At 44.9% G+C, this 17,909-nt stretch overlaps 2 protein-coding genes across 2 annotated transcripts; one reads left to right on the top strand and one right to left on the bottom strand.

Moving 5' to 3' along the window:
• The first annotated feature begins 6,996 nt into the window (after positions 1–6,996).
• Positions 6,997–8,232, top strand: LOC112089841. Its single transcript, XM_024160596.1, has one exon. It carries the CDS (start codon positions 6,997–6,999, stop codon positions 8,230–8,232), a length of 1,236 nt encoding a protein of 411 aa, XP_024016364.1.
• Positions 8,233–10,939: 2,707 nt separating this feature from the next.
• On the bottom strand, positions 10,940–13,281 carry LOC112089842 (uncharacterized protein At3g60930, chloroplastic-like). Its single transcript, XM_024160597.1, has 3 exons — positions 12,351–13,281; positions 11,488–12,230; positions 10,940–11,431 (listed from the first exon to the last, which is right to left on the bottom strand). Exons 1-3 carry the CDS (start codon positions 13,279–13,281, stop codon positions 10,940–10,942), a joined length of 2,166 nt encoding a protein of 721 aa, XP_024016365.1.
• Between the last annotated feature and the right edge of the window lie 4,628 nt (positions 13,282–17,909).

Consider the following 17,909-nt stretch of genomic DNA (forward strand, 5'->3'; position numbering starts at 1 on the left):
CATCTACTCTTTATGAACATTGCTTTGATTTGGTTCACTCTGATGTTTGGACTTCTCCTTGCATGTCTAGGGATAGTAACAAATACTTTGTGACCTTTATTGATGAGAAATAAAGATACACATCGATCACATTACTTCCCTCAAAAGATCGTGTGTTTGAAGCTTTTAGCAACTTTCAAAATTATCTGACTAATCAATTTAATGCCAAGATTAAAATTCTTAGATCAGATAATGGATGCGAGTACACAAGTCATAGATTCAAAGAACACCTTGCTAAGCACGGCATATTACACCAAACAAGTTGTCCAAACACTACACAACAAAATGGAGTGGCTAAGAGAAAGAATAGACATTTGATGGAGGTGGCAAGATCAATGACGTTCCACTCAAATGTCCCAAAAATATTTTGGGGAGATGCTGTCTTAGCCGCGTGCTACCTCATCAACAGAATCCCAACAAAAGTCTTACAAAACTCATCACCATTTGAGGTACTCAACAAAACCAAACCTTTATTAGACCACTTACGTGTCTTTGGGTGTGTGTGTTTTGTGTTTATTCCAGGTGGACAGAGGAATAAGCTGGAAGCCAAAAGCATCAGGTGCATGTTTCTCGGGTACTCAACAACTCAGAAAGGATACAAGTGTTATGATCCGATCAACAGCCGTACCTATGTCTCAAGAGATGTCAAATTCCTTGAGAGTCAAGGATACTATGACAAGAAGGATTGGGAGAGTCTGAAAGATTTGTCGAGTTCACCATCAGACCTTGCTACAAGTCTACGGTTCTTGCTGGATCATCTTGGGAATCAAGCTGCTCCGAGTAAGGGAATGTCTCAGCTCCTACAGTTGCACAAGAAGAAACTGAGCCGGTAACATCAAGTCCAGAAGTTGATCCTGAGGGGGAGCAGAATCAAGAGCAATTTGTTTCTCAAGACAACTCGGAGACAGGGCAGAGGAATCTGTTTCTCAAGTTCAAAAAGAGGTATCCGTTGAAGAAGTTATTCAGCCTTTAAGGAGAAGTACGAGGCTCATCAATGATCCATCAAACTGGGTCAATATAAGAGTTTACTATAATAGTCAGGCTGTGGCTCATCCAATTCAAGTCGTGTGTTCTCTTGCCTTGTCGCCCTCAGATCAACAAGTGTTCCTTGGGAAAATTGAAGAACATGAAGTTCCCAAAAGCTATGAAGAGGCTAAAGACAAGAAGGAGTGGATTGCAGCTATTGATGATGAGAAGGGTGCTATGGAACACAACCATACTTGGGATGAAGCTGAGTTACCACCAGGGAAACGAGCCATGAGTTCTAGGTGGATTTTCACCATTAAGTACAAGAGTAATGGTGATATTGAAAGGTACAAGGCTTGGCTGGTGGCACGAGGGTTCACTCAGACCTTTGGGAGGATTACAATGGCACATTTCCTCCTGTTGCCAAGCTCCACACTGTGAGAGTAGTGCTCTCCCTTGCCACTAATTTCTCGTGGGATCTATGGCAAATGGATGTTAAAAATGCATTTCTTCAAGGATAGCTTCAAGAATCGGTGTATATGACTCCTCCACCGGGCCTAGAACACATTGTTGCACCAGGGAAAGTCTTGAGGTTGAGAAAAGCTATGTATGGACTAAAGCAATCTCCATGAGCCTGGTATAACAAACTTAGCGCCACTCTTATGGCTTGCGGCTTCAAGAAGTTTTATTCAGATCACACCTTGTTTACCCTATAGAGTTCACAAGGCTTAGTGGTTGTGCTTATCTATGTAGATGGTCTTATTATTTCTGGAGATGACAAGGAAGGGATTCAATCTACAAAAGTGTTTCTTAACTCTGTGTTTGACATCAAGGACCTTGGACAGCTCAAGTATTTCCTTGGTATTGAAGTTTGTAGGTCTCCCGAAGGTCTTTTTCTGTCTCAGAGGAAATACACGGTTGATCTCCTTAAAGAAACTGGCAAACTTGGAGCAAAGCCAGCCAAGACACCGCTTGAAGAGGGCTACAAAGTCAATCAAAAAGGGGAGAAGACAGATGAAGCCTTCAAGGATGTGTCTCGGTATAGAAGACTTGTTGGGAAACTGATCTATCTCACTCTCACAAGACCAGATCTCTGCTTTGCCGTTAATCAAGTAAGCCAACATATGCAAGAACCAACCATATATCATTGGAGCATGGTGGAAAGAATTCTCAGATATCTAAAAGGGAGTCCAGGTCCAAGGCATTTGGATGGGAATGAACAACAATACAGAGATTGTGGGCTATTGTGACTCAGATTGGGCTGGAGATAGAACAGATAGAAAGTCTACAACCGGCTATTGTACCTTCATCGGAGGAAACTTGGTAACTTGGAAGACTCAGAAGTAAAAGGTGGTCTCATGTTCAACTGCAAAAGCTGAGTACAGGGCCATGAGAAAGCTCACAAGGGAATTGACGTGGCTTTAAGGCACTCTTGAAAGATCTTGGAATTGAACAAGACAATCCCATCACTATGCATTATAAAAACCAAGCAGCTATTCACATTGCTACCAACTCAGTTTTTCACGAGAGGACTAAGTCTATTGAAATAGATTGCCACAAAGTTTGAGAGGCTATTGAGCAAGGAATAGTTCTACCGTGTTACACAAGGAGTGAAGATCAACTCGCGGATATATTCACTAAGGCCGCAAGTCTTAGAGTTTGCAACAATCTGTTCAGCAAAGTAGGACTTGTGGACCTTACCCAACCGTGAGCTTGTGTCCCTGATTCATGTGCTTCATACTCTTTTTCCCTCAACAAAGTTTTTTCCCATGTGGTTTTCTTTTTTGAGGTTTTTAATGAGGTGAAGTTCATGGATCTTCAAGCTTAGTCTACGGATGCTCTTCGACTAAGCTTGAGGGGGAGTATTAAGCAATAAGGCTTTATGTAGTCAGCATTAAGGGTCTCTAGGCCTTATTGAGTCCAAGCATGTCTAAAGAGGAAGCCCATGTATAAGTGTCTCAAGCCCATGGAAAAGACTCGGTGATTTTAGAGGAAAAGAGCTCGGGTGTCCGTACAAGTGGTCCCCCTTTCACAAGCGTCTCTTCTTGTCAAGAGAGCCGTTAGGTGCTTTTGCTTTCTGCTTTTGCTGGATCCAAGAGACAGAGTCACATGTTCCCATTCCGCAGACTTGGCTAGTCTCTAGATATTTTTAACCTAGTTTCCCTTATGTCTTTCTATATATAGCCATGTAAACAACATTATCGAATATACAGATTTGGAGGCATTGTCTCATTTTCTTTGTTCTCTGTCTCAGAAACTCTTTGAAAAATTCTGCAATAATTCTCTAAATATTCTAACATTCCATAGCTAACCCATGAAATTTATTACTCTGCACCATATTAATCGAGCCTTTCTTGATCTCAAAATGTTTGTTTTCGAAAGCAGGTGCTTGGATTCCTTGCCTATTACCATGAGCATTTGCTGCATCCCCTACACCTACCAAGTTTGCAGTTTTTGGTGGGTGTACTGGTGCTATCTAAACCCTTGCAGCCTGATTTTCTTTCTGTACATTCTCTAGACACCCAGCAGAATCATGCAGATGTTGATTCTCCATTCTTAGCCTCTCAAGATGCTCGGCCCTGTTTATTTCTATTCTTGTTTCTTAAGTTCATACACGTTAAAGAAATAAGAACAACTCAAGCAACACAAATTAGAGCACTTTAGGGGAAAAAAGTCTTGATTTTTAAGAGATTCCAAATCTAAATAAGTAAAGTTGTTCCTAATTGGCAGCAGCACCAAATTAATAAAGAGATTTTTGTTCAATCAAAATCTAGATCAATCCCTTAAGCATATTATTGTAATACTTGAGGTTATCAATCATATTGGGAGAAGTCTGTTAATCTGCAGATTTTGTTTTTTTTTTAATCTAGCAAACTAAATGAAAATAGCAAGTAAACAAGCAATTAAGCAAACCAATTAAGAAGTAGCAACTTCAGCAAATACTTAACAAAGTCACAAAACAGAGTAATCACTAAGCAAGATTTGATAATGATAAAAAAGACAAGCTCGTGAATGAGGTTATGGACTTTGGGGGCTTCTATGATCAATCTAAGATGTCAATACACACAATCAAGCAATTTTCTTTAGCTTAGAACCCTTAAACAAGACTAATCCACTCTCATGGCATTAATTATTTTGTTAATTCTCTTAATCAAGATCAAATTCTCATTTGTGAAAAAGATCTTAGCAAGCATTATAATCAAGTTCTATTAACCATTTAATTCATTTAACAATCATTCTTATGTGAAAAATAAAGAAAACTCTTATTTGGTTCATCGGGAATTTGATAAAGAGATTTTGTTCAGTCTAGGTCAATCCTTTAATTAAGGATATCATAGTAATACTTGAGGTTATCAATCCAATTGGGAGAAGTCTACTTAATCAGAATGCAAGAAACTCTTGCATCCAAGACAACAAGATTGATTTTTGCTTTGACCCTAACAGCTAATTACTAAAATACTTAATCAAGCAAACAAAGTTAAATACTTAAGCAATATTTAAATAAGATAACAAAACAGACTCAATAATAAAAAGGTAATCTCTTAGATGAGGTTATGGACTTTGGAGACTTCTATGATCAATCTAAGATGCCAATATATACAATCAAGCAATTTCCCCTAGCTTAGACTAATCCAGTTTTATGGCACTAATCACTTGATAATTATCTTTAATCAAGATGAAATTCTCATTTGTATAAAAGGTTATTTCAAGCATTAAAAACAAGTTCTATTAACCATTTAATTCAATTTACAATCATTCTCATGTGAAAAATGAAGAAATTTATTTGGCTCATTGGAGAATTTCATCAAACACCTTGAGACTTGGCCGAGGCACTTGGTCGAGGATGTTTCGTGTCTCATTCCTCGGTCATGCTTGGTCGAGGCAGCTTGGCCAAGGGACTTTCACTTGTTATCCCTCGGGCACAGCAGGTTAAGGCCGGGATGCATTCAGGGCACCATTGTTGGGGTCGGTTTTCACCCCACTCAGATAAAACCATCTCAAAATGAATAAGTATGGAAGAAAGACGAGTGGGAGAGCCGTTCTCACCAAGACAAGTGGGAGAGCCGTTCTCACCAAGTGAGAGAACCGTGAAGATAGACCAGTAGGGAGAGCCGTGAGGAAAGAGAGATGGGCCGAGCCGTATCGCAAGAAATGGGCCGAGCCCCTCTCCAACACGCCTGGGCCGAGCCGCGCCTCGGTGAGGTGGACCAGATCACGCATCGACTCAAATGGCAAGTGTGCCGAGCCGTGGAGAAGTTCAGATGGGCCGAGCCGTGGAGTAGTTCAGATGGGCCGAACCAAGGCCTTGAGAGACGAAGCCCATAAAAACCCTAGGCGAAATACAAAGGCGGTGAGCCGCACGAGGCGATAAGGAAATATTCCGAAAATCTCTCCCGAGATTCTCGGCTAGGCGGTTCAGAGAATTAGTATAAATAGATGATGTATACAATTCATTCTGTAATTTTGGCAACCCTAAGCAATAAGAGCTAAACACTTTTACAGCAAGAAAAATTTTCTTTCGATCTTTCTGTTCTTGGCGATAAACCCTAGAAGTTTCCGATCCCTTAGTTTTTTTTAAACAAATTTCTGGTTGTGCGAGTTTTGGCTCACACAATTTGGCGCCGTCTGTGGGGACTCGAAACTTTCTTACTCAAAATCGACAAGACTTTAAGATCCGAAGAACATGGCGAGCAACACCCCCGACGACAACAACAACAACACCGGTAACGGCGCGGAGAAGGACGCATCGGGCACAACGACGGCAACGATCGAAACCCAAGAGGAGATGCGAAACATGATGGCTGCGTTGATGAAGAAAATCGACGAACAGGATAAAAGAAACGAGACGATTACGGAGAGGCTCGACACGATGGCGGCTGAGCGACTGCACCCAACTTGGAGAGCCAGAATTCCCGACCCGATGGATGGAATCCGGAGACGCTTCGATTTCTCGACACCTGCAGAAGCCTCAAGGAGCAGCGCAAGAAACCCCTCGGCTCCTCCAATGTCTCGTCTCCTCGACGAACAGACCCCCGCGGCGACCTGAGTCAACATGACCGAGCCGCCCCCTCTCCGCCAAAATTCGAGGCGACGAGCCGGCGAAGAAGAGAACGATGCGATCGACATAGACGCCCAGCAGAACGACGGAACCACGAATCTGCAACAAACTGGCTCGGCTCGCCGAATAATTCAAGAAGAGCTCGCCTCGGCACTAAACGGCATCCAAACTGACGAAGTCTCCGATCCGACCCGCTGCGACAATCCAACCAAGGAGGAAGAAAACCTCCAATGGATCGAGCAGGCAGAGCGCGAAGACGAGCCGAGGAGAGAGGAACGGGAGCGACCCCCCCAATCAAAGGGAATGACTCACGCACAGACTCTCGAACTCAAAGAGCTGCGAGCCTCGATGGCTCGGACAGTAGCTGAAATACGCGCCATGAAATCCCAAGTGCATAACGCGACAAGCGCCGCGCCCGAAATCGACCGAATGCTTGATGAAACTCAGAGAACCCCATTCACTGCAAGAATTACGGAGGCCAGAATTCCCGAACCGGGAAAGGTGAGAATCCCGTTCTACGAAGGAAAAACCGACCCGAAAGCACACATCACAGCGTTTCAGATAGCAATGGGACAAGCCTTCACAAAGAACGCCGCTAAACTCACCGAGCAGGAAGTAGACGCAGGATACTACCTTCTCTTCGTGGAGCAACTCAAGGGAGCCGCACTCGAGTGGTTTTCGAGGCAGGAACGAAATTCAATCGGCAATTTTCAACAGCTCTCCGCCTTATTCCTTAAACAATACTCGATGTTTATGGACAGAGGAACATCTGATGCCGACCTGTGGACATTATCCCAAGGACCAAACGAACCGCTTCGGGATTACATGGAAGATTCAAGGCAGTCGTATCCAAAATAAAAGGGATAAGCGACAAGGCTGCGCTCGAGGCTCTGAAACGATCTTTGTGGTACAAATCCGAGTTTCGACGGGAGATGGCTCTCAACACGCCGCAAACAATTCAAGACGCTTTGCACCGATCATCAGATTTCGTCGTAAACGAGGAGGAAATGAAAAACTTGGACGAGCAGTACGAAGCAACGAAAGCAGCAATCCGAAGCTCAATTTTGCCGCGCCCCGCGAAGAAGGGCAACCCATCGAGCAACGCGTCAACGCAGAGCTCGGATGAACCTAGAAACGGAGGCGCCCATAACTACCAGATAGGCACCGGGCGCGGAAGAGGGGAGCCGCGCAACAACACTTGGGTGAGAAAGTCCGTCAACTACGACGAGAAGGCGCTCTGCGAGTATCACCAGACCTACGGGCATTCAACGGCTCAATGCCGAACTTTAGGAGCAAAGCTCGCAGCAAAGATGGCAGCGGGAGAGCTCCAAAACGCGGTCAGCCTCAAAGACCTCGTTCCTAACGAGCAACAAGAGAGAGCCGAGCCGAGCGGCGCGGCGGAACCCACGAATCCTCCCCGACGAGGCGATAACCCCAAACGCGACAGGAGAGGCGAACCTGAAGTGCGACCCGAGCCGAGGCAAAGGATCAATATGATCATGGGTGGATCCCAATACCACCAAGATATCGTGTCTTCCATCAAAGCCTATCAGCGCCGAGCCGAAGCGAAGGAGAATTGGACAGAACCAATCGACATCCCAAACACAGTGATCTCCTTCGCCGAGGAGGAAACAGCAGGAATCGATCGACCTCATAACGATCCGTTGGTGATTGAGTTAACGATGAGGGATCATGACGTAGCGAGGGTGCTCATCGATACTGGAAGCTCAGTGAACGTCATCTTAAGGGAAACACTCAAAAGAATGGGAATCGACCTCTCCGAGGTAGAAGCAATCCCCAAACCTCTAACCGGATTTTTAGGAGAAACGACGATGACTATAGGAACGATCAGGCTTCGTGTGGTAGCTGGCGGAGTCACTAAGATCGTCGGATTCTGCGTCACCGAGCACCCAGCAATATACAACGTGATCATGGGAACTCCGTGGATCAACGGGATGAGGGCGGTACCCTCTACCTATCATCTCTGCCTCAAATTCCCAACCCCAGCAGGTATTAAAACGATCTGGGGGAGTCAGAAGGAGTCACGAATGTGTTGTCTAGCCGAGCACAAGCTAAGGAACCCCGTCACCGACGCACGAGCAGACATCGACCGCAAAAAGATGAAGACAGACCGAGAGCCCGCGAACGAGCTCTCGAAACTCTTATAGCAATTACAGATCGCGGAGAGCCGCGAAACACGTGCCGAGCCAGTATGCGACGCAGTGGATTCGGTGTGTATAGATGAGGCGCGCCCGGAACGATGCGTCGAAATAGGAACAAAACTGGAAGAGCCTCTGAGAAGCAAACTCCTTTCCCTCCTCAAGGAAAACATCAACACTTTCGCCTGGACAGCAGAAGACATGCCAGGCATAAGCATCAACGTGACCTGTCACGAGCTGAATGTGGATCCGACCTTTAAACCAGTAAAGCAGAAAAGAAGGAAGCTCGGCCCCGAACGAGCTAAAGCAGTTAACGACGAAGTCGAAAGGTTACTCAAAGTAGGATCAATCGCCGAGGTCAAATATTCGGACTGGCTCGCAAATCCGGTGGTCGTGAAGAAGAAGAACGGCAAGTGGCGAGTATGTGTGGATTTCACCGACCTCAACTAGGCGTGCCCAAAAGACAGCTTTCCTTTGCCACACATCGACCGGCTCGTCGAAGCCACTGCAGGGAATAGACTGTTAACATTTATGGACGCGTTCTCCGGCTACAATCAGATCTTAATGCATCCGGATGATCGAGAAAAAACGGCATTCATAACTGATCGCGGGATATACTGCTACAAAGTCATGCCGTTCGGGCTCAAGAACGCAGGAGCAACGTATCAACGACTCGTCAATAAAATGTTCGCGGCTCAGCTCGGAAAAACCATGGAAGTATACATCGACGACATGTTAGTCAAATCACTCAAGGAGGAAGACCACGTCGCGCATCTACAGGAATGCTTCGAACAATTGAACAAGCACAACATGAAACTAAACCCAGCGAAGTGCAGGTTCGCGGTCACCTCGGGAGAATTCCTCGGCTATCTGGTAATTCACCGAGGCATAGAATCAAACCCCAAGCAAATCAAGGCTTTAATCGAGATGCCCTCTCCAAGGACGAAGCGCGAAGTGCAGAGGCTCACAGGAAGAGTCGCCGCACTAAACAGGTTTATTTCCCGTTCCACAGACAAATGTCTGCCCTTCTACGACACCCTCCAAGGAAATAAGAAATTTGAGTGGGACGAACGATATGAGACGGCTTTCCATGAATTGAAGAATTATCTGGCGAGCCCACTAATCTTAGCAAAACCAGTCGAAGGAGAGTCGCTCTTCCTCTACATCGCAGTGTCTGCTACAGCTGTAAGCGGAGTGCTTATCAGAGAAGAACGATCCGAGCAAAAGCCCATTTACTACATCAGCCAGACATTGACCGACGCCGAGACTCGCTACCCCCCAGATCGAGAAAGTCACCCTAGCCGTCGTAGTCTCGGCTCGGAAACTGCGCCCGTACTTTCAATCACATTCGATTGTTGTGCTCGCTATGCTTCCGCTGCGCTCGATCTTACACAGCCCTAGCCAATCTGGTCGGCTCGCCAAGTGGGCCATAGAGCTAAGCGAATACGACATCGAGTATCGGAACAGGTCGTCTGCAAAGTCACAGGTGCTCGCAGATTTCCTCATTGAACTTCCCGCCGAAGCAACAAACGAGCCGACTCTAGACGAAGTGTGGACGCTGCACGTCGACGGCTCGTCGTCAAAACACGGCTCGGGAATAGGGATCCGCCTAACCTCTCCCACCGGAGAAATATTAGCGCGCTATACAAAAATCAGACCAAAAACGTATCAGGTCGCTATGGTTTACTATCGCACACGAGAATATAAGTCGAGATTACATCGCTTTCTCTAAAACCGAAGTAAACTCCTGAAACCCGGACAAACATACTCATCCTCTCTGAAACGCCGGTCTATAGTCAAAAATCATCCTCGGCACCACGCAACGAGAGAAACGCCTCGTCGTTTACACGGCTCGGCACCACGCAACGAGAAAAACGCCTCGTCGTTTACACGGCTCGGCACCATGCAAAGAGAAAACGCCTCGTCGTTTACACGGCCCGGCACCATGCAAAGCGAAAACGCCTCGTCGTGTACACGGTTCGGCATTGCCAGAAAAAATTTGCTGCGACATTATCGCTTAAAATCTTTCCAACATCATCTAAAAGATGTTCCACGAAACTAACTCCCAGGTCGGGATTAAGAATCCGAACGAGATCCTTGAACGACTCAACCTTTAGCCCATATTTCTACCGATTTCGAAGAATTTGGTTAAGGAAGCAATCAAAATCAATCTCGACACAACAGTTTTCATCCTCGACAATTTTCTCTAAGCCAACGGTTTTCACAGATATTTTGTGCAAATCGTTAAAAATAAGTTCATCAAATCCTAAAACTGCTAAGGGAAAAAGAATATATCCATAAGCAAAAATAAATGTCGGATGGATAAAGCCGTCTAGGCACTGGTTATATAAAAGAGTTCAGAAAACAGATAAAAATCCTATGTACAGAAGCATGAAAAACAAAACAGAGAAAAGCAGAGAGTATCAGGTCGCGGACTGCGTTTCACGCTCGGCGAGGAGGTTCGAGAGGACCGGCGTGCCCGCGTTCGATCCGTTCGGATCTACGACGCCTAAGTTTGCCGCTGTCTCTTCGAGCGGCTCGTTGCCAAGGGTGGTGTCGACCGAGTCGGGCGATACGGGAGAGTAATACAGCTCGCCTCGGATCTCGGAAGCAATACGCTCGTACGCCTCGTCGTCGGCATACTCACTCTCCCAGCTCTTCAGCTTCGCGTCCTCGTCGTCAAGCGTCGGGGCATCCGGCTTCTTCAGGTCGGCAATCATCGCAAGATTGCCCTTGATCTGCCCAGATCGTTCTCATCATTTTTGGCCTTCTCAAGCCTGACCAAACCCTCCTCCACCTTGACGAGGCGTTCCTGAAACTTCGCCGTAAGCTCTTGCCTCGCCTCCTTTTTCGCCCGCTTGACCTTGACGTCGAACAAGGCGTCCTTGGCCTCGATACGCCTCTTCAGCAACGCCACCTCGGTGCTTTTGGCTCTCCTTGCCTCCTCCAGGCGAATCACCGAGGCGGAAACTTTGTCAACATTGGCGTGGAGAACTATTTTCTCCTCTTCCAACCTCGACACTCGGGTCTTCGCCTCGGTGAGTTTCCCCTTCGCCGCCGCGGCTTCGTTTTGCGCCTCTTCCAGCTTCACCTTTGACGCCGTGGTCTCATTTCGGGCCTCGTCCAAACGACGCTCGACCTTAGACAGGTCCGCCTCATACTCGGCCATCAGGTCGTTAATGGCCGCGACAAACTGCATAGAACAAACCTGCGTTAAACACTTCGTAAAATTCGAGAAAATAAAAGAAAGCAAATAGAACGTACCTCGGTACCGCGCTGCGCCATCGCGCCGTATAACCTCGGCCTCCTCAGCTTCTCCGGAGGAGGAAGACGCGTGTTCGCGTTATTTACACGTGAGAACATGACGGCAGAAGCGTCAGGGTCGTTAACAACCAACTTACGCGCGGCGGGATCCTTGGGTGTCGGTTTCCGCCTCTTCTTGGACGGCTTGTCCTTCTGAACAGCAACGCCCTTCCCCTTGTCGGTAGCCGAACGTTTTCGGCTAGAGTCGTGCTTCCGAACAACCGAAGTCGGAGGCCTCGTCGACTTTGGGAGGGCTAGGATGGCGGATTGCGAAGGAGTCTTAAACCGCGCCGCCGAGTAGTCTCCGGACACCTCGGGGATAATTTCGCCCGGTTCCACCTCGGGCGCTGCGTCCTTCTCGACCACCTCGGCAGTGTCGCCTTCTGCAGCCCGGACCATTATATCTCCTTCCCGGCTCGGCGGGTCGGGTTGAAGGACGGCCTCGGCTTGCTCTGAAACCGCCTTGGCTTGTGCTGGAACTACCTCGGTTTGCGCGTGAGCCGCCTCGGCAGCTCGTCTAACGGCTTCCTCTTCCTCGCGCCTCTTCATTTCTCTGAGAGCTATTATCACCATCTTCTCTCGGGTATCTCTTGAAGAACTTGAGGACGAAGAGCTGACGGGGACTCCGGCAAGGATGGCTCGCGCTTTTTCTACTCTTTCGAGGGTGAAGTTCTTTCTCCAATTAACCTTCCGTGCCGAAAGAGCTTCCGTGCCAAAAGAGAGTCTCGAACAGTAAAAAGGTCATCGGGAATCGGGGGAAGAAAGCACCGAACTGCAAAACATAGCAAAAAAAAAGAAAAATTTTCAGAAAAAGAAGAGGATACCAAAAACAGTTCCCAGCCGAGGCAAAGCTTCGGGTCGGCTACCAAGTGGTCCCCAAGCGGTCTTGGTTCTTTGAATGTAATTCTCGCCGACCAACGCCTCGTTCACCAACACGTAGAAGAAGCGTTCAGTCCAAAACTGATCCTTGCTGGGAAAACCGCCGATGATCCGTCGCTTCGCCTTGTCGGAAATATAGAATCTATTTCCCTTCGGAGCTTTCCTGATTTCCAGCAAGTTCAGCAGGTGATTCAGCTCGATATCAACTCCGCACTCGAAACTTCGAACTAAGATACCAATCATATGCCGTAATCCCCTCGGCATGATCTGCCCAATCGAGATCCCGTGTTTCCAGAGATATTCAAGGATCACTCCGGGGATCATGAACCAGAGGAAGCAAAGCTCGAAGAACGCCTCGTACAGAGTGAAATGATTCTCTGGGGGCTTGTCGGCTCGGTCGCTCTTCTCTGGAACGACGAACTCCACCACCTCGGATATCCCGAAGCGATGCCTCAACGCCTCGAGCGACTCAAGGGAGCAAAGCGTAGAGCCAGGCGGGTCAGGTTTTTGTCTCTTAAGTCTTGGCCCTCGCCCAGATGTGGAAGCGCCTCGGGACGCCATGAGACGTTCCAATTCACGCTTCGCCTCGAAAAGGTCAAAGGGAAATGCCTCCTCCTCGGCCTTGAGTGCGGCGCGGTTAATGTCTTCATCAGGAACAGGATCCTGGGGACGGCTCATCGAAACCGATGGCTCGCCATCCGGAGAACCGACATCTGATGAGTTTGCATGTTTTGACGCTTCGTCAGATGAACGATTGGAGGGGCTCGGCGAAACAGACGCCTTGGAGGATTCTGCCGAACGTCTCGCATCGGCATCTACGCGGCTCGGCTCGTAATGAAAAAGTGAATCCAACGAATCGTCGGAGCAGCTCGACATAATTTACGACTTGTACAAGAGTTACAGCACGACTCGGCGAGCCTCTATCGGAAAAAGATCTGGAACGGCGGAGACCTCGAAAACCCTAGCCGGAAAATAAATAAACTAGAGAGAGAAAGAAAAGAGAAGGGAGAGCTACCTTTAGTAAAAACGAGTGAGTCTGAAGATAATGAGGAAGAATGAAGGAGCTCACCCATTTATAGGAAAACCGAAGCGCGTGAATTCTGCGTAAACCTCGGGAAACATTCCAAACAGCGCGTGGAATCCGCAGTGAAATGGCTAGATCGAACTACGTCGGTCGCACGCGCCAATAAATTAGGAATCTTCTCTCGGAAGACCAACTCGTCGTTAACGAAACGACACGGCATTAACTCTTTCTCTTGAAACGCCTCGTCGTTAACGAAACGGCACGGCATTAACTCTTGCTCTCGAAACGCCTCGTCGTTAACGAAACGGCTCGGCATTAACTTTTCTCTCGGAACGCCTCGTCGTTAACAAAACGGCTCTGCACTTCCTCTCGGAACGCCTCGTCATTAACAAAACGGCTCGGCGTTAACTCCCTCTCTTAAAACGCCTCGTCGTTAATAAAAAACGGCTCGGCGTTAACTCCCTCTCTTAAAACGCCTCGTCGTTAATAAAAAACGGCTCGGCACGAACTTTCTCTCGAAACGCCTTACCAAACAAAATCGCCTCGTCCTTAAACTTGCCTCGGCACCCTCGGCGCCCCTTGAAACGCCTCGGCGTCTTCATTCCCAAAACACTTCATCTGGGCTTACGTCATAACAGCTTGACTCGATGGTTTATCCTACGATCAGGAGTAATGGACCTCGTCACTCTCGCCTCCGAAACTGACGGGCTGGGGGGCTAACTGTTGGGGTCGGTTTTCACCCCACTCAGATAAAACCATCTCAAAATGACTAAGTATGGAAGAAAGACGAGTGGGAGAGCCGTTCTCACCAAGATAAGTGGGAGAACCGTTCTCACCAAGTGAGAGAGCCGTGAAGATAGACCAGTAGGGAGAGCCGTGAGGAAAGAGAGATGGGCCGAGCCGTATCGCAAGAAATGGGCCGAGCCCCTCTCCAACACGCTTGGGCCGAGCCGCGCCTCGGTGAGGTGGACCAGATCACGCCTCGACTCAAATGGCAAGTGTGCCGAGCCGTGGAGAAGTTCAGATGGGCCGAGCCGTGGAGAAGTTCAGATGGGCCGAACCAAGGCCTTGAGAGACGAAGCCCATAAAAATCCTAGGCGAAATACAAAGGCGGTGAGCCGCACGAGGCGATAAGGAAATATTCCGAAAATCTCTCCCGAGATTCTCGGCTAGGCGGTTCAGAGAATTAGTATAAATAGATGATGTATACAATTCATTCTGTAATTTTGGCAACCCTAAGCAATAAGAGCTAAACACTTTTACAGCAAGAAAAACTTTCTTTCGATCTTTCTGTTCTTGGCGATAAACCCTAGAAGTTTCCGATCCCTTAGTTTTCTTTAAACAAATTTCTGGTTGTGCGAGTTTTGGCTCACACAAACCATCCATCAGTCAGCACAGGTCGAGCCCGTTGGTCGAGAGAGATCCTGCCTGGTTTCCTCGGACAGCTTTGGCCGAGGGATTTTGGTCGTGGCTTCTTCATCTTCAGGACATGCTTCCTTGGAAAGAATAGGTCAAGACCGCCTGGCCGAGGCCCTCTTCTTTTCTGCAACTTCTTCTAAGTCCATTCCCAAGCCTGGACAAGTCTCCATTGCTTCCAAGATCACCTAAAAACAACTCCAAAATGATGCAAGACTCACTAAGACCTAATGCATCCTATCTAAACCCTAAAAAAGCTAAGACACTAGATAAAACATGATAATAGACACAAAATTAAACTAAATGGATGTCTATATGCCATAAAATATGAGTATATAACCTCCATTGCAGCCAAGTACCTGGAATTAGATGTCAGGGTGCAAAAAATCACGGAGATTTAAAACCAACATTATGCACACCTCCAACGAGATGCGCGATATATTGGAAACTTCAATTATCACTCGGACAGCCTCTGCGACCATTACGACACCAAGATCAAGGAGTGTGAGCAAAATCTCGATCTTTTCTCTGAATATTTATTACAGGTATTCAAACAACTGAAGCTGAGAAATGTGCTAAGGAAGTTAACATTGTTCACAAGGTCATTGCTCGCTCTCAAGATCTATCTAAAGAACAACAGGATTGCTCTAAATCAGTCAAAGCCCTCCGCTTCGATTTAGACAGCAAGTATAATGATCTTGTTGTCAAGACCATCAGGCTCAACTAGAAGACCATTGATCTCTCTACTACACTCACAGCACTTTCCAATCGGTTAAGTGATGGCAGTTACCATTTGCATTATTGCATCCATCTGGTTTGGTCGTTTATCATCCATGGTACTTTGCAGGAAACAATCAAATAAAATTTTGGGGATGTACTACCTAGAATCCAAAACAGAAACAATAGATCTGAAAGAAAATTGTATAGCTTTGATGGTTTTTAGAAAGTTAAAATTCCTCAGACTAGCCTTTAAGGTTGATAAAATGACAAACTTAGCCTAACATATTGAAGGGCTTACTAGACTAACCTTATAAAGTTGGTCTTATACCATTTTGTCTAGATGTTAAATATATTACGAAAATGCCATTATGATTTTTTTTTATAAAATTTTTTTTTTCGAAAAAACTTTAATTTAGAAAAAAGTTTTTAAAAAAAATTTGAATTAAACGAAAAAAAAATCAAAAAAAAATACAAAACCAAAAAGAAAAAAAAAAAACCATAATTCATTTTCTTCCCTCTCTTTCTCCAGCACCACTCTCTTTCTTCCATGGAACTGCTCTTCTTCTTAACCTTTTCATTCCTCTCTTGCTCTCCTCTTTATCTTTTCTTTTGTTTTGTTAAATTTTGTTGTATGAATATGTATTCTTTATGAACTTTTAAGCATCGATGTTTCAGATCGAGAAAAATACAACTAGCTCTACCATTTTTTGTATCAAGGAGCCTCCAACGTCTCCAAGCTCCGAGATTTAGATCTTCCCATGGCTTCTACAATTCATTCTGCTATTACGTGAGTTTTTTTTTCTTCATTTTCAAATTCTTTGATTTTTTTTAGATCTGGGTTTTAGATATAATATCGATGATAAACTACGGAGATGCAGTGGTTGGCGGTGACAGAAAAATTAATTTTGTGTTGTTGCAAATAACTTATTTAATCTGTGGTTCTCTTCAACGGAACGAGATTCCGGTGAATGAAAAAGATTTTCCAATGAAGAATGTTAAAGACTCTATTTTTTTGTTGTAAAATTTGTAACGTATGATGGTAGATTTATTTGAAAAACGGTATGTAGTTTGGTAGATTATTAGTTATTTGATGGTAGATATATTTGGAAAATGATATGTGGTTTGGTAGATTTATTAGTTATTTGATGGTAAATTTATTTAAAATTAAATCGATGTGGTTTGGTAGATTTATTAGTCATCTGATGATAGACTTATTTGTAAAATGATGCGGTTTGGTAGATTTATTAGTCATTTGATGGTAACTTATTTGAAAAATGATGTGGTTGGTAGTTTTATTAGTTATTTATGGTAGATTTATCAGTCGTATATATTTGAATTTTATATATGAAAGATGACATTTGTTTGTTTTTTTCTGACAGATTATAGGCTTTGCAAAGGCGAACAAGTCTCCGATAGGATATCCAGCATCGATCCGATGTGTTCTACTATGAATTGTAGATTTGCATTTGGTAGATTTGTTTTGAAATGATGATAAATTTATTATTGAATTGATGGTATATCTATATTTGAATTTGTACAAATGCTAATTAGTTTTTAAACGATGATATTTTTTTTTCAAATTATATTTGTTGCCAAACATTGACCCAAGCATTTTCATATTTTTACCACATTTGCTAGTAACGTCATTATTCAATTCAATTTATTTTCTTTACTTTCACTATGATGTATATCGTAAGTGAATGAAATTTTAACCATAACACATGACTAAAGTCATTTGACATTATGATGTTCAAGGGTTTATGTAAATAAAGTTAAATGTAACAAAATATTCACAAATAAAAATCAAAAGATCATAAGTTAAAATATGGTTATTACAGACAGAAACAAAAAGACATAAGATGAATGTTTAAGTAAACTAATATGACATATATGTTCAAGATTAATATGAAAAGCAAAATTATATTAGAGAAAAGATATATCATAGAAAAAATATTCATGTCAGAAAATTTTGACCATTGATTGTTGCGTCTATACCATAAAGACCAATAATCATCTGTGATCGAATCACAGTTAATCGGTGTAATCTCAGCAAACTCGTGCAAAGAAAACGTCAATGGTAACAAAACCAACTCAAATATAACCATGGAATAAGTCTACCATACGTACGAAACCTGTTTAACATATGACACCCCAAAACAAGTCTACGACACCTCTGGTTTTTGTGTAGATTGTAGAATACATTTAGGGCAAAGAAGTAATTTCTATCTAAAAAGTCAAATGTCTACCAAACACATTATAACTAAGTCTACCTCAAGCATTGTAAATAACTCTACCATAGAAACAAGTCTACCATCAAGCACCACATATGTCTACGAGATCGAGG

Source organism: Eutrema salsugineum, unplaced genomic scaffold (genome assembly GCF_000478725.1).
Source record: "Eutrema salsugineum unplaced genomic scaffold, Eutsalg1_0 scaffold_11, whole genome shotgun sequence".
Lineage (NCBI taxonomy): Eukaryota > Viridiplantae > Streptophyta > Magnoliopsida > Brassicales > Brassicaceae > Eutrema > Eutrema salsugineum.